The sequence below is a fragment of the Spizellomyces punctatus genome, assembly GCF_000182565.1.
Source record: "Spizellomyces punctatus DAOM BR117 chromosome Unknown supercont1.14, whole genome shotgun sequence".
In the NCBI taxonomy this organism is placed as follows: Eukaryota; Fungi; Chytridiomycota; class Chytridiomycetes; order Spizellomycetales; family Spizellomycetaceae; genus Spizellomyces; species Spizellomyces punctatus.
This window is the reverse complement of record NW_015971550.1, coordinates 258385-273883: the sequence shown is the minus strand read 5'-3', so window position 1 is coordinate 273883 and position 15499 is coordinate 258385. Positions and strand designations below refer to the sequence as shown.

The 15499-nt window shown below is 47.8% G+C and overlaps 5 protein-coding genes across 6 annotated transcripts; 2 read left to right on the top strand and 3 right to left on the bottom strand.

Moving 5' to 3' along the window:
- The first annotated feature begins 35 nt into the window (after positions 1–35).
- On the top strand, positions 36–2567 carry SPPG_07066 (uncharacterized protein). The gene is made up of 4 exons (XM_016755246.1): positions 36–133; positions 197–299; positions 361–1546; positions 1620–2567. The coding sequence occupies exons 2-4, from the start codon at positions 204–206 to the stop codon at positions 2477–2479; spliced, it is 2142 nt and encodes a 713-aa protein (XP_016605637.1). The 5' UTR covers positions 36–133; positions 197–203; the 3' UTR covers positions 2480–2567.
- Positions 2568–2833: 266 nt separating this feature from the next.
- On the bottom strand, positions 2834–7874 carry SPPG_07065. Of its 2 annotated transcripts, none has more exons than XM_016755244.1 (5): positions 4138–7874; positions 3909–4047; positions 3751–3851; positions 3448–3675; positions 2834–3367 (listed from the first exon to the last, which is right to left on the bottom strand). In XM_016755244.1, coding segments are annotated over exons 1-4 (3936 nt in total). In that variant the 5' UTR covers positions 7832–7874; the 3' UTR covers positions 2834–3367; positions 3448–3673. The 2 variants fall into 2 exon arrangements, with proteins under 2 accessions (XP_016605635.1, XP_016605636.1); XM_016755245.1 differs by having other exon boundaries at positions 3751–3834.
- A 349-nt stretch (positions 7875–8223) lies between these two features.
- On the bottom strand, positions 8224–9344 carry SPPG_07064 (uncharacterized protein). Its single transcript, XM_016755243.1, has one exon. It carries the CDS (start codon positions 8994–8996, stop codon positions 8394–8396), a length of 603 nt encoding a protein of 200 aa, XP_016605634.1. The 5' UTR covers positions 8997–9344; the 3' UTR covers positions 8224–8393.
- Positions 9345–9925: 581 nt separating this feature from the next.
- SPPG_07063 (uncharacterized protein) lies at positions 9926–12500 on the bottom strand. The gene is made up of 4 exons (XM_016755242.1): positions 12174–12500; positions 11765–12114; positions 10296–11685; positions 9926–10232 (listed from the first exon to the last, which is right to left on the bottom strand). The coding sequence occupies exons 1-4, from the start codon at positions 12186–12188 to the stop codon at positions 10080–10082; spliced, it is 1908 nt and encodes a 635-aa protein (XP_016605633.1). The 5' UTR covers positions 12189–12500; the 3' UTR covers positions 9926–10079.
- A 588-nt stretch (positions 12501–13088) lies between these two features.
- Positions 13089–15499, top strand: SPPG_07062 (integrator complex subunit 11). The gene is made up of 2 exons (XM_016755241.1): positions 13089–13230; positions 13446–15499. The coding sequence occupies exons 1-2, from the start codon at positions 13125–13127 to the stop codon at positions 15290–15292; spliced, it is 1953 nt and encodes a 650-aa protein (XP_016605632.1). The 5' UTR covers positions 13089–13124; the 3' UTR covers positions 15293–15499.

Sequence of the window (15499 nt, the reverse complement as noted above, 5' to 3'; positions counted from 1 at the left end):
CGAGGTGTCGGGGCAAGCTCGCCTTTTGAATTTCCTTTTGGCAAGATCTCACGCTTCGTCGGGGTTTTGTGTTTTGGTTTTTTCTTTTACAAATACCCATATAGTGTGTATGCACCACTAATAATGTCCACACGTACGTTTCCATGTCCTCTCATGACGATCGTGATGACGCATTTGACATTTGTTTTTTTCGTAGGTTAAGTATGCGACAGCGGGGAGGCAAGATCACGTTGGGGAGGTTAAAAGAGATTGTGTTGCGGTCTGGGACGTCGAAAAAGGAGGAGGAATGGGTTCGAACGGTAACGTAAAACCAAAAGTCACAAAAGAGTTGAGATGCATATATGAACGGATTATTTTTAGGAGCCTGTGGAGGAGATTCTCGAACCCACCCAGGTCCAATCCAATCACCCAGAAAAAATCATTGATGCCTCCAAAGTCAGTACCTACAGCTACAACCTCACCCAAACGGACCCACAGCACATTATGACACCCGACGACGTGGATGCCTGGGTCGATACATTGTTCAGTCAATGTTGCATCATGGATATCCTAAGTCTTTGGTTCACCGTTTGGGTCATGGATAAATGGGGGTCCCTCCCAGCGCGTGTAGAATGGATAGGGTATTCAATATGTTCTATCCGGTCCCTACAAAAAGCTTGGTACCTCTCCACTCAAGTCTTTATGGGATTAATCGTGTTTCTCGTTTGTGTCGATGGATCACTGTTTGGTGTTATTGAATATGAGAAGGTGTTGACGATTGTTGCTTCTATCGTTGTCTATGGGAGCGTGATTGGGCAGGCGAGGGGCTATGGACTCTTGACCATGTGCGTGGTGTCCGTACTAGTTGCTGTGGATTATTATACAAAACATGCACCGACGCGAATGGATTTAGTGTTGGGAGTGCATTGTGTTGGACATGGGTTGTATGTTATGCTGGGGGATTTGGTTGCGTATGCTGTGGATAAGCGGATGAGGTACTTTGCCGAGCAGAATGTGGTGTATGGGGAACTACGTGCTTACCCAAAACACCATCATCGAAAACATAAAACGTGGAAACTTGAAAAAAGTTTTTTTACGACAACGACGACGACAACGAGTAATAGTCGAAAACGATCAAATGAACACCATCAGTTTTATTATTCGAATCATTACGAAATGCATAGTCGGTTTGAACTTGCTGTCTGTGAAGTCGGATTCGAGTTTATTACATTGACGTGGAGTTTACCCCAATCTCTCATTGTCACTCTTTGTTCCCTCTCTGACACGAAACCCAAAACGACCTTGTCACCCCCTCCGACCATTTTGGGACCCATGGATGAGCCCTTGTTACTCCCCCCTGCTCTCCCTCAGTCCGGTAGCACGACCCTCTCGGCATCTGATGTGGACGTTATGGTGAATTTGTCGTATTGGGATCAGTTGACAATTTGTATGCCTGAGGGGGTGGTGGTTGTGAGGGGGTTACAGGTGAATAGAGAGTATACGGTTGTGATGGCGATTAGGGGGTATTGGTCTGTTCCTGTGCGGGTTTGTACGGCTGATTGGAGAGGTAAGTTGTTAGGTTCTTTCTTTTTAGAGAGGTTCAAGTTTTCGTTGGCTTATTTGGTACCAAACTCTCCTAGTTGCTCCTCCGCCCTTGACGCCCGTGACATCCACCACCAAAGATGGAGACACGTCTCAGAAACACAAGACCGAAGTCCTCCGTCTCTTGACACGTGAATTAACGAATCTCCGAACCACCAAGAAAAACCTGCACACCGCTCTCAAAAAGTGTCGAAAAGAATCTGCAAAAAACCTTGCTGCCCTCCGCTCCGATCTCGATATGCTCAAAAAGGCCCATACGAGGGATTTACAGACGGATACACGTTTACGACGGCGTATCCAGACACTTGAAGAAGGGATTGCCCAAGCGAAAGAGGTCCAACAAGCAAAAGAAGCAGAGATCAACAATGTGATGCGTGAAATCAATGAAAACAAGATAACCACCAAGGCCCTTGTCAAACAATTGGAATCCCTCCACCGCACTCGAACACAATCCGAATCGGAATTAACTCGTCTCACCCAACTCTTTCAAAAACGACTTCAAGACCTTGAAACCACACTCGCCCATCTCACAACCCGTTTCCAGTCCCTCCAAACCGGTCTCTCAACCACCACCCAATCCCTTCATTCCTCTAGCAACCACCTCACCCACCTCACAAAAACTCTCACCTCTGCCCAACACCGCCAAACAGAGCAAGCCACCCTCGAAAAACGTCGATGGAATGAAGAAGCCAGTGTACTCCGTGGAGCATGCGAAGGCGCCAAAAGACGCAACGAAGCCCTCCAAAATACGCTTGCGGAACAAGTCCGTTTTCGAGAGATTTTGGAATGTGAGATTGAGGCTTGGTGTCCGCCTTGGAATGTTAATACAGATGTACATGAAGGGTTTGAGGAACCAGAGTTGGATGTCTTGTCGAGTTTGGGGTTGAGGATGGATTAAGTTGTTATGGATGATGCTACTTGTTGTGTTGTGTGTTTTTTTGTTGTACTGTTGAGTGAGTAGCTGGTGTTGTTTTTTCGTTTCGAAAATAATAAAGATTTTTAAAAATATGATATGGTTCGTTGGTGTGTTCAAGATTCATACGAAAAGTATGGAGAAATTGACGGTTGATCCTACGTTTGCTATGAATGATAACTACCACCACCTATTGCCAATGTGCTTAAGCAATAAGAAATATGTGCGAAAAACATGTTTATCCAAAAAAAAAAAGATAAAACCCAAATCCTTGTTATACAATTACAAATGACAAAAATGGTCACCTCCAAAAAAACATCCCCCCCCCCCCCCCAACACACAACACACACACAAGAACAACAAAAAAAAAAAAAAGTTATCTCTTGTTTGCTTTTTTACGCAATCATTCCCCCAGAAACACAGGCGAATACTACAGCCGCCATGTACAACTGCCCAAACACACCATCCTCCATCTCAACATTCACAGCCCACTTATTTTCCCGCACACTTTTACGAACGAGGACTTTACCACTAGCCTCACCAACAACTCTCTGCTCCCTCGAATTCAACCGTCGCATAACAAGAATATATTTCTGTTCCTTTAAATCCCCAGTAACCGAAAACGAAACCGCATCACCATCGTCTCCTATTTTGGTGTCACCATTTTCGTCTGTTTGCGATGGAGCCGTTTCAATGGCGAGTTTAATATTTGATGTGTATTTTAGTGTACCCATTCCGGCTCCTGTGGCCGTTGTTACGACAAAGGGGGTTGTTGAGAAGGGGTCTGTGGGTTTTGTGGTGGGGTCTGGAAAGATTTCTAAGGAAGGGTTGTGGTGTTCGTAGGTTGGACGGAGGTCTTGGATTGTAATCACCCTATATATTCCAACAAAGTAAAATTTAGAAAAGATGTGTGTATTTCTTAAGAGGACTCGAGTGAGAAAAAAAAAACATACCGTTTACTTTCCCAAAACTTTAACCCAACCATCAAAACATCCTTACCATCCGCACCCACCACCTGGACTTTGCGAACTTTTTCCTTTGTACCCGATATCGCTACCGTATATTTACTTCTACCCGTTTTTTCTTGTTGGTGTGGTGTGGTTGGGACTGCTGTTGTGAGCGTTGAGGTTAGGGGTTGGGGTGTTGGTGGGACGACGGTGGAGATGCGGAGGGGGTTGATCCTGTGAAAGTAAAGTTTTGCGGATTTTTGTGAGGGTGTGTTTAGGAGATGGGGAGATGGGGAAGGGGATACTTACATGGATAGCCCTTTACGGCTGTCCCGTGCTTTAGAGATATTAACGTCGTCGGGGTCTTTTCGGAGGTCGTCTTCGGAAGCGGTACTGTAATTTGAAAATGACTAGTTTTAGTTATGTTTGAACGTTTGTGTTGTTCTGGCAAACCGTATAACAATTACGTTAGCTGTGGTTGCATAGCATCTTGTTGTTCTCGTTGTGTTTGATCTATGGTTTGTTCCTGGAGTTGTTGGGAGGGCGATGATTGTTGATGGTCACGGTTCAGAATGACAATCTGCATCTTGACACATCGTCGTCGAGCTATAATTAATAAATCAATATCACAATAGTTTTAGCTAAACGGTTTTCCATGAACCAAAAACAATTTCAAATCGTTTTGTTTTTTTTTACCTTCTGGTAGATTTCCAACAGCTGCACCCTCATAATCTTTTCCCAATTGTACAAAATCCCCACTACGGACTTCAACAGGCTCACTCTTGGTACCCGCATCACTCATACGAACACCATTCAAAAACGTCCCAGAATTACTTCCACAGTCTTGAATGTAGACTTTATCATCCTGAGCAAAGATATCACAGTGGTTACGGGATACGACTTGTGATGAAAAGGATTTGAATCCTTCTCGGGGGTTTCCGCGACCGAGACGGTAGGGCTGTACGAGTTCAATGGTGTGAAGTGGGAACTGGCCATTGAGTGGCATGAGCATGATGGTCAGTGCCTGTGATGTTGGGGCCTCGGCTTGGGTTGATACGTTTGTAATGTGCGCGGATAGGGGCCGGGTGGGTTCGGGAGGTTGGTATTGGAGGGTTTGGACAAGTCGAGCAGCGAGGCTTTGTCGTAATTGTTGAACATCTGTCATGGCTCGTCCGCCTCTCAAGGCAAAACCTCGCTCCTCTCCTTCCGCACCGCCAGTCAAATCAACAGGAAAAGCTTGAGATTGCCTCTTTGCGTCTTTTTCTTCTTCCGCTTTGCTTTCCGCTTGCTCTATCGCTTCAGCTTCTTGCTCACCCATTTCCACCTGTTTAACTAGATCCTCGGTGATTTCACCAGTTTCACTACTATCCATGGCAGAACCATGTGGCTTCCAAACTGGCTCTTCACTCACGGCATGCTCTCGACTCAACGATGTACTACTTGTAGCGTTTTCCTCACTTGTAAAATCCCGAATGAACGATTTGACTCGTGTATCGTCATTTGCCAACAGATCCGCAGCCGATCCATAAAACTTTGTCGTACCCGGCATAGTTAATTCCGGGAACGAAGACGAGGTCGTCAATACCGGTAATGGATCACTGGTGGTGGGTTCTACGGGTCTAATGGACTGCCGCGCCGTCTCATCCTCTTTTTGCTGCGCATCATGAGCCGTTTCATCAGAGTATGCATCAAACGCAAACTCTCCAGATAGAGTCTGTTTCTCTGATGATGCTGTATCAGCGGGTACCAATACAGAACCCGTATCAGATGTACTAGCGTGCGACGGTACAAGATCTTCAGTCGAGAATGATGAATTCCCGAGTGTCGCCGTGCTGGATGCAAAGGATTGGGCCTTGGTGAATTGCAACAACCGTGGGTCGCGCATGATGGGTGAATCTCCGGGGCCCTCCTTGGTGGGTTTAACATCTACGGAAGCTTTCACGGCAGATAAAGGAGGAGGGGAAACATGGTCCGTCTCCATACGCATGATGGTCATTGGCAAATGTCCAATATCGTTTGAAACGAGGTTATCAAGAGCATCCTCCGCTAAAAGATCTTTAGCGATATCCAACAACTTTGATAACCGGTCTTTGGTTCTCTGTCGGGATGCTTCGTCTGATAGACGGGGGACAGGATCTTCCTGTACTGCCGTACTCGGGGTATTGGCCGAAGGCGACTGCACACTCTCCTCATTCAAGCGGCCCTTGATAGGAAAATGAGTAGACTCTTGCCGGACTCCTTTATCCAAACTGGTGTCATGGACTCGCTTGTCTCCTTTGACCACCTCTTCATCTGGTACAGCCGTTTTTGGAGATTCTTGCTCCTCCACTGCCTCTGTACGCATTTCAGCAGTGCGCGCTTCAACAGCTTCTGCTTCCTTGTCCTTTATACCACTTTGCTTCTCATCTGGGACAGGAGAAACCGGTCGTGGAGAGGCACCCGCAAACAAATCCTCCATAGACCCCTCATTACTCGCAAAACGATCCACGGATAACCCCTGCTTGGGGATCCGCACTGAAGAGCGACCTGACGCAGAACGAATACGGAGCGAGTTGGCTGATTCCGCTTCTTTGTGAATTTTGTTCTCAAAGAAGGCTGCTGCTTGTCGGACAGAGGGGACGTATAAAAGTGAGGATCGGTTGAGTTGCTTTTTGGCTCGGACGGCGGCTAGGCGATCTGCTGTGGCTGAGGTATCTATGGCGGGAAGTGTGTCGGGCAAGCAAGTGCTATTACGGGATGCAGTGGATTTCGCTGGGGTTGCTTCCTTGTTGCGTGATGGCTCGGGTGAATGGCTTGCTTTTGCAGTCTCTGCGTTGCTTATGGTGGGTGTGATTGCCGGTACTTGAACGTGAGTGTTTAGCGTTTCTCCCTGGGTTGGTATCGGTACTTGGGCTTGTGTATGTTGACCCTCTACCGCATCTCTATCTTCCGTTTTTGCCGTTTCTGCCGTTTCTGTTGCTGCTGGTGTTTCAGTCGGCTCCACCTTGTCCGTGGTGTCCTGCTGTGTGATCATCTCAGGGTTCACTTTTGGTGCCTCTGTTTGCGTCGGTAATGAGATTGACACATCACTTTCTTCTGTTGATGGCTTGTCCAACTGCGAGTCGCCTTGAGGGTCTAGATTCAATTCCGTGCTCCCTGGGACTACAGTTGGGATTTCTACCGTCACGTCTATACTGCTCGTCTCCTCGAACTTGTCAGGGATTGCTACCGCTTCCAGTTCTTCCACTTTATCCCGTTCTTTCAGTACTGCTTTGTGATCTACATTCTCTCTGCTCTTGACAACTTCCTCTTCAGTAGTATTCAAAGCCGAGACGGATTGAGACCTTGTAGGTTTGGTAAACAATGGAGGTATCGGAGGAGGCTGGTTGTCGTCTTGGTCAAGTTGAGCCCCTACAGCGCTGAGCGCCTTCTCTAGGGACGCCACATCGTCAATGGAATGCTTTGTTCTGTCCTGGCTAGAGGTTTCTAATGTGTCCCCATGTTCCCCAGATACAGATGTAGTAGAGCCATAGCGAGACGGGATCATACCGGCTCCCTGAACAACAACATTGGGTCGTCCCAATGACCCACCTCGGTCGCCATAAACGTTTGTGGTCGGGTTTTCGCCAACAGGTGATTGCGTTTTGAACGACCTCGTTTCTGAGGTCGTGGGAGAGCGTGGACGAAGGTCAGGCGTCTTTCCTATACTCGGCAGGACGTTCGTTGTCAATCGTTCCAAAACAGGTTTAGCGGCTGACGACGGGTCGCTTTTGGGGTCACGATCATGTTGTGCTGGGCGCTGTTCGGTGGATGAAGGGGACGCCAACGGTGCACTGGTTCCGGTCAATCCTTCAATATGCACCTTAACCACATTCTTTACAGCCGAAAGAAGTTTCAAGATGCAAAACGGGAAATTGTATTCATGAGTCTTCATATCTCCAACCCCATCCACCATCTTCATCACGACTTCTCCGAGCTGGTCAATGTACATCTGCAAGTCGTTGTCGGATGTCGTTCGGTGGGAACCAGCTTCCAAGGATTGGTTTAGGGAAGCTGTGAGCAGCCGTATCGTCAGCCATTGTGAGGATAGTGCTTGAAGGTCTTCCGGTGAGCGGTGTTGAGCAACCCGCTGGAATATGCCAATAAGACCCTGAGCTTCTCGGGCAAGCTGATCTATTATATTATTCAAAAGAGCGATATGTCTGGCTGCTTCGGCCATGGTCTTGCGGTGTTGTGAGTGAAAAGGAAGGAACAACAAAAAAAACGCAAAACTGTTCCCGGAGAGCGGAGATTTCTTTGTTGGACCCCCAGCAATAGAGCAAATGCTGGACTTTCTTAAATTAGGAACATGTTCCATCGTTTTGATAGTCTTCAGTACAGCCTGATGTTGCCCATGACGCGGGAAACACATTGTTCGTTGCTATTCATAGATCCCCTTCGCCAGTTCAGGGCCGTATGCAAACAGCTGGCTCGCGGTTCACGATACTCGTGAGCCGATGGTTTCCGCGGTGCATGCAGATCGCAGTTGCTAAATATTTAAAGTTTTCTCTGGGTGCTGTTATCTAACTTGATGAGGAATATCCGCTAAATTCTTCATGACCTATTCGACGAGGCCAGCTTCAGTGACAGGCGATTGTCAGACTAGGGGATAGGTTTACGATGATCAGCTAAAAGGTTTCGAATTAGAAGCGCAAGTTGAGAGCGAGCGCTTTGTCTTCAAGTTATGACAGTGACCGCGAATAGCCAAGTGCACTGCCGCGACCTTGTTTTGTGTTTGGCTCGGCAGGAGGGCAGAGTCGACAGTTGACATTTTACAAAAGCCAATGTTCTGAATGATGTAGTATTACTTTGTCCCAACAATCGCAGACAACTCTCAACCTGCAAACTCCATAGGTACAACTCCTTTATGTATAAGCACATCCGGCGAACAATCCCATATACAATGCATAATATATATGTAAATACAAAGTGTGCTATCGTATTCCGGATCTACTTGTTCCGAAAGGCTTGTGGCTTATTGGATGAGAATTTCGCCATCGAGCAGCTTGATCGTTGTATCTGCGCAGCTTTCGCCACCGCAACTCGCGAAATCGCAACGCAATCAGCAAAGGATGAGGATGCGGTGTTTTTCCGATGGAGATGGAGAACTTTGGATCCTTCTTGAAGATGTGGGAGGGGGCAGGATGCCGCAAGTAGTAGGATGCGGGCTTGGGATAGTATGCAAATACTCGTGATGTCCAACAAAGTGGTTGATCGAGCGCAGGAATAGTCAGTCCCGACAAGGATGGAATTGTCGGCGGTATGGTCGGCGTCGGAGGTATGACTTCGTCATCTAGACATTCACTTTCGTCCGAATGCTCCTCGTCGTGATCAAAGGAAAAGTCTTCGTAGTACTCAGCAATAACGTTATCATCTCTATCAATCATATCATGCACGTTTCCAACCACTATCCAGTGCTCTTTTGCGTTTTCTTCCCCTTCTACAGACATGCCGGCTTGTTCTGATTCAAGCTCCATCATATCCATGTCCACCGTCGAAGGAGCCTCCGCAAATAGAGATGCAGCCCAGGCAAACATTATATGACGCCGCAATCGTGATGCAAAGGGTGTTATGTTGAGGGTATGGATCAAAACGTCAAAAAGGGTGAATCCAAAAAAAAAGGTGTGAAAACGTCTACTAGTAATATTGGCAGGTCTGTCTAAAAGGTAAACAAATTTCAATTAAAGCCCGGATGTGGGCAAGCAACGCAAATCGATCAGCTTCTGCCCTCGCTTAATTCAATGAGGGGAAAATCTCGGAAGGGCGCCAAATGACACAGACCGTATGGCTTTCAACGGCAAAAAGGGAGGGCTGTGTTGACGTGCAGTGTGTTAACACGGACTGAAGACGCTTGCTTTATAAAAAGAACGTTGGATTTAAACTCCGTCCACCAAAGTAATGGACTTTTTAGCAGCATGACGCAATCAATATTTCCGCCCAGACAAAAGGTGAACAAAAACATCAGGCGGGGTGCGCAGCCAACGTCCTCATGTGCTGTCGAGTAGTGCGATTGAACAAAACCCGGGCCAGCCCCTTATTGGCCCACCGACACTGCCCTCGAAGCAGCTGATGCGTCATCGTTTCTCTGATGGTTGTGGAGGAAAGACCGCGGGGGGGTGTTTATACCATCTCAACCCGCCGCCTGACGCTGTTTAAGAAACCTGATTATTTGTGGCCCGACGTCAAGTGATCAACACTCCAACAGTTTCGCATTAGGTAAGGTCGCGTTACCCACAAATATGTCTGAACGATTGACACCAAATGAATTGAAAGAACCACTCTAAACAGTTGACATGGTGCTTGATGAAGGGCTTTACTACGGGGCACTGGAGAAACTGCCATTTTTTGACACGGACCCCAAATAATTGGCGACAGAACGAGCGATCCTGCATTTTCCTGCATATTCATAGGTACCAGACTTTTGTATGAGACCCCGTTGGTGCCAAATTAAACTTCACAAGAATAGCGCAACCAAGATAAAAGTCAAATATTCAGTGAAGTATATACAACAAAATAAGATCCCGTTCACATCTCAGCGAATACTAGACTGTCTTAAGCCAGCCTGTCGAATCCCGCTGCATATAAAACACGTACAAGAATTAAAAAGACCTTTGTTGCACTCAATAAGGTGAGACAGTGCTAACTCCGATGGCAGAAGGGATAGCGTGCAGGTCCTCCTCTGGCCAAATAATGCCCGAAGTATAAACATGCGTTGTGGCGGTGGGGTATTGTGTCGGTTGAAGTACTGATGCTGGTGAAGATGAAGGAAGATTCTGCAAGACGCTCCAATAATCAGCCACATGTAAACGCTTCCCGAAACATTGCTCATTACGCACCCCTTTACGTTTTTTTGTCCAACTATATGGCATAACTCCTGGTCGCTGAGCTCCTCGCTGTTGTAAGCGACGGGCTCCGTTGTCAAAGCCAGTTGGAACCGCATGAACGTTGGAATGCGACATTGCGGGCTCCGACTGGGGGTTGCTCATCACTGAGACGGGAAGCTCTCCGAATGTGGTTGGTGCTGTGTACATCGTGGTGGGAATGTACATGGGAGGTGTTTCAGTGGGTGGCGGTAAGTGCGGCAATATGGTTTGCTGTGTCAACAGCATCAAGTCCGCCATGGAATGTCCTTCCAGCTCTGAACCATGATACAGATCGGTTGACTCGACAAGAGTATCGCTGCTATTTTGCCACATGTCTAGAAGGGATCCGGAACTAGCTGATCCTTCAGAGGCAGCAATGTCCGCAAACCCAGAATCCGGGATCGAAACTGGAGTTGGATAACCTCCAGTGTTGACAGGTGATGGAGATGGCGCATGTGCCGCAATGGTATGATGATGAATGGATGTGTGTTGTGGAGGTGTGCTACTTGAAAACGATGCGAGCAGGGACTCTAGATCATTCAACGGAAAGCTACCTCCTGGGGTTTCGTCGTGAGATAATCCCTGCATTTGCAGCATCTCAGTACAGGCCACTGGTGATATTGGGGACGAAGTCTGCAGTAGGGTATTTGCCATGGTTCCGCTCTGTCCTGAATCAAGACGCTCGCCGAGAAAACTACGAATAGCCCACTGCGAGTCGGGTACGGTGAGGTGATCGAACGTTTGTGATGCGCATTGATGTGACTGAGTTGCTGTGTCAGTCGAAGGCAACGACTGAGTAAACGCGTGGCATACAGGAGTCATCTGTCTCAACAAATCACAAACATTGCTCTGGGAGGAATGCCTGTGGTCGGGAGAGTCTCCCTGTGGTGTTACGGCTTGCGTTCCGGCAACGAGGGATGGTGTCACGGCAACTACTGATCCATCACTACTCTGCGTTTGCGGCGAACGTCTTTCCGCTCCATTCTGCTCCGCTTTCACTGATCCCCGTGTTTTTGCAGCAAGTACTCGCTTTCCGTCCAGTCGCTTTCCGTCCAGATTCCAGCCACCTGTCATCTTTACATCAGACCAAACATCCTCATCAAAGTCTAACCCGTTCATTGCTGCCCACTGAGTGGGTGTGCCTAATCGCCCACCGAGGACGTCTTCCCGTGCGTAATACGATATTATATGATATTTGGCATTCTGGAGCGTTGCTGCAAATGTCTTTTTGATTAGGCCTGTTGGTTTAACGCTTGCGGAACCGGTGAGCGCCGCAGAATATGGAGGATCTATGCCGCGGGCGTATTCAGCGGGTGGTGAGGAGGTGGCTGTTTCTGAAGGCGACTGACAGGTATTTAGTTCCCTGACAATGGGAAAATGAAGGAAGGGCAAAAGATGTGAATAAACTTTTCAACGACTGTCCGTCTCGCAATTTTTCGTACCTGTAAATGAGAAAAGGCCCCGAAATCCGAGATGGTGTCCACTTCAGGCCATCTCTCCATCTCCGCATTCTTGTGCCATTTTCCTCAAAGACTATAATAGTGCCACTTCTTATAACAATGGCGTCATCATCGCCAGTCTTATCCGCTGTCCGAAGTGGCTTCTTCGGCCTTTGCTTGAGAGTATGAAGCATGCCTTTTCGACAGGCATCCAGAATGAGTAGAGCATCAGAGGGGGTTGACATGTAGCCATAAAAAGTCTCAAACTCCTGCAGCGGTGTTGAAGCCCACGAGCGGATTATCTCTGGTAATGTCTCGGGAGGTGGTGATGGGGACGAGACTGCTGCGGAGTCCTATTACTGAGTGCATTAGCATGAAGCTCGATTAGAGAAGCCAGATGATGGTCACCGACCTTGTTCGTTTCCATTATTCGCCTCCACCTGTCCAGCGGGTGCAACGGGCCTTGTAGGTTTCCTTTGAAAAACGATCGGACAAAGCGAAGAATCCGAGAGGCGGGCACACTTTGGTCACGCACTGAAAAAGCGGAAAGCCGCAAGTCTCACGGAGTAGCTGCTGGAAAGGGCACGGAAGGTCCAACCTGGACGCGCAACTGTGGAGGTTCGAAAGCAGGTCAAAGTGCGAAGTGAAACCGGCGTTGTTCTGTAGAAATTGCAGGAGAGTAGGACAGTCTGTCGTGGCCAAAAAAACAAAAGTCTGGAAAGGAACGCCCAAACAACATGGAAGGAAGAAGGCGGAAGGTCGCAGCTGTGGTCACACCAAATTTAGGTTTTAAAGTTTAAAAATACAACAGCCCTGATTTGGTTCGAATGTATTTGTTTCCTGGTTGTCAAGGCGGTGCAACTTTCGTTCCTTGCGCCTCAGAATAATACTCATTTTGATTCATACTCGAACAATGTCGCAAGCTCAAAGACGACAGCTCGACCGCCTAAAAAGGCACTCTTCCGTTCCCAATTTCCGATAACAGTTGGACATTAAAATTATTTGTCGCCCATGGTACGTGGTCAGCACCACTCAATGAAGAACAGGCTCAGGTCGTGCCCACAACACTTCAACAATTTTCATATAGCGGGCAAACAACAATATGATGGGCTGCGCTGCATGCGTAGTGGGCCCTCAAGGGCAGCATCTTTCATGACCATGATGGTAATCGGCAGGACGTCAATGAGTCCTATGGGCTGTCCACCCAATGGTAAACATTAACGTTGCACGCCCAGGTTCAAAAGGAAGTTGAGTGGGGCTGCGCCCCACGTGGAATTATCCCATGTGACAGACTGTCATGTGATAAGCAATGGGAAACAGTCAGCATCAGGCCTTGTATGAGGCATCCAGCGATCGTTGACCCATGTCGGAAATCAAAGTTGTTCCGCTGGGGGCCGGCCAGGATGTAGGCAGAAGTTGTATTCTAGTGACGATGGGAGGAAAGAACATCATGTTCGACTGTGGGATGCGTGAGTAGACCTTATACGTGGCTTACCAGAGGAGATCTATGGCTGGGCAACACGGATTTGCTGAACAATCATGGACCGACTTACAGCAGCATATATGATTGTTACGGAGCCGTTTCACTTAGAACCATATGGATATATGCAGGGCGATGACACCCCTCAGTGAACTGGAACTCACCGTTATTTTTCTCACTCTGCGCGATGACTCGCTTTTGCAGATATGGGGTATTCCGATCATCGTCGATTTCCCGACTTCACCTACATCTCCCGCTCTGGAGCCTATGATACCAACATCGACTGCGTTATAATATCACACTTTCACTTGGACCACTGTGGTGCCTTACCACATTTCACAGAGATTTGTGGTTATTCTGGCCCGATTTACATGACATACCCAACTAAAGCAATCTGTCCAATTCTTCTCGAAGACATGCGAAAAGTAGCAGTGGAACGGAAAGGGGAAACCAACTTCTTCACGAGTGATGACATTCGGAACTGTATGAAAAAGGTTATTCCCATTGACTTGCATCAGACCGTGAAGGTGGATGAGGAGCTTGAGATTAAGGCCTACTACGCTGGGCATGTACTGGGAGCGGCCATGTTCCAAGTCAAGGTTGGAAATCAAAGTGTTGTCTACACAGGAGATTACAACATGACACCGGATCGACATCTGGGGGCAGCCTGGATCGACCGGTGTCGCCCAGATCTCCTCATCACTGAAACTACCTACGCGACAACCGTCAGAGGGTCCAAACGCGCACGTGAGCGAGACTTCCTCAAGAAGGTCCATGACTGCGTGCGGGATGGTGGTAAAGTCCTCATTCCGGTCTTTGCACTCGGCCGAGCGCAGGAACTTTGCATCTTAATAGAAGCCTACTGGGAGCGTATGGACGATTTGCGAGGAAAGATCCCCGTGTACTTCTCAGCTGGTCTGACGGAGCGCGCTATCGAATACTATAAGCTATTCATCAACTGGACAAATGAAAAGATCAGAACAACCTTTGTCGACCGAAATATGTTTGACTTCAAGTATATTGACACTTTTCAAAGTCATTTCGTCGACGAACCAGGTCCAATGGTTGTATTTGCGTCCCCTGGAATGCTTCATGCTGGCATTTCATTGCAGGTTTTCAAGAAATGGTGTCATGACCCAAAAAATATGGTGATTCTTCCTGGGTATTGCGTTGCGGGAACCGTGGGTGCCAAGGTACTTGCTGGAGAAAAGCAAATTCAAATTGATGCTCACACACGTGTGAATGTCAATCTTCAAGTGAAGAACCTATCCTTCTCCGCGCATGCCGACGCAAAGGGAATCATGCAGCTGATCAAAATGTGCGAACCGAAGAATGTCATGTTAGTTCACGGGGAAAAATCAAAGATGAAAGTGCTGAAAAGACGATTAGAATCAGAAATGGGCGTACGTACTTTCGACCCAGCGAATGGTGAGGCTATATGGTGTGGGGGAGGACAGGATAAGGAAAAGACAACGGATGGACTAGTGAGTGGACAAGTTTTGAGGACATCTTGGAATACGGTGCGCGAGTCTCTTCTCCGGTGGAATGAATCTGGCGAGCCCGACGGCCCTAGTAAGGCAGCTCACGGAGCCATCGGAAACTCTCCATTCGTGGGTACCGTTCTTCAGATGCCAGGGCAACCGCTTCACATACTACCTCCACCAAAAGGGCTATCCGATGGGAGTCATCGCCTGTCATATACCTTGAAAAAATATGTCAATCCCTTTGGAGACATACTCGGCAACGATAGTAGCGAAGATATCTTCCGTTCAGCATCTCAAAATCATATCCTCTCTCAGCTCTCGACCACACTGAAAGAGTACTTGCCAGGTGCGCAGGTACAGTATTTGGCTCGGCCCTCAAAGCCTACAGGGTCATTCGAGAGTGATGTCATATTGGTTCATATGGATGAGGATGGGTCAATATCAGATCGGCAAGTCAGCTTACAGATGGCTGCAGAACCACAGAGTGCTATTCTTGTTGGGTGGTGCGACGGGGCGGACGACGTGGCGGGCCGAGTAGTTGCAGTCTTAAACTGCGTCGTCAAATAATGAACATCCCTGTTATGACGACGGACAGCTTTTCATCCTAGGAGTCGTAACAGCTGTAGGGAGCAGGACTAAAACTTGTGTGCAATGACGTATCAAACGATCACATAGGATATTGGTGATCCCGCTAACAAAACTAGATTGCTTCATTTAAATGTGTATATATTCGCAAGGCTTGGAAGTGGACATAACAGAGGTCTTGAATTGCAA

Excerpts from the sequence above, each read along its gene's own strand:
- SPPG_07066 (XM_016755246.1), top strand. The coding sequence starts at position 204 with ATGCGACAGCGGGGAGGCAAGATCACGTTGGGGAGGTTAAAAGAGATT. Across the intron at positions 300-360 it reads AGGAGGAATGGGTTCGAACG|GAGCCTGTGGAGGAGATTCT; the intron begins GTAACGTAAAAC and ends GATTATTTTTAG. Across the intron at positions 1,547-1,619 it reads TTGTACGGCTGATTGGAGAG|TTGCTCCTCCGCCCTTGACG; the intron begins GTAAGTTGTTAG and ends AAACTCTCCTAG.
- SPPG_07065 (XM_016755245.1), bottom strand. The coding sequence starts at position 7,831 with ATGTGTTTCCCGCGTCATGGGCAACATCAGGCTGTACTGAAGACTATC. Across the intron at positions 4,048-4,137 it reads TGTTGGAAATCTACCAGAAG|CTCGACGACGATGTGTCAAG; the intron begins GTAAAAAAAAAC and ends TATTAATTATAG. Across the intron at positions 3,676-3,750 it reads AGCCGTAAAGGGCTATCCAT|GATCAACCCCCTCCGCATCT; the intron begins GTAAGTATCCCC and ends TTACTTTCACAG.
- SPPG_07064 (XM_016755243.1), bottom strand. The coding sequence starts at position 8,996 with ATGTTTGCCTGGGCTGCATCTCTATTTGCGGAGGCTCCTTCGACGGTG.
- SPPG_07063 (XM_016755242.1), bottom strand. Across the intron at positions 11,686-11,764 it reads GGGCCTTTTCTCATTTACAG|GGAACTAAATACCTGTCAGT; the intron begins GTACGAAAAATT and ends TCCCATTGTCAG. Across the intron at positions 10,233-10,295 it reads GGACAAAAAAACGTAAAGGG|AATCTTCCTTCATCTTCACC; the intron begins GTGCGTAATGAG and ends AGCGTCTTGCAG.
- SPPG_07062 (XM_016755241.1), top strand. The coding sequence starts at position 13,125 with ATGTCGGAAATCAAAGTTGTTCCGCTGGGGGCCGGCCAGGATGTAGGC. Across the intron at positions 13,231-13,445 it reads CATGTTCGACTGTGGGATGC|ATATGGGGTATTCCGATCAT; the intron begins GTGAGTAGACCT and ends TCGCTTTTGCAG.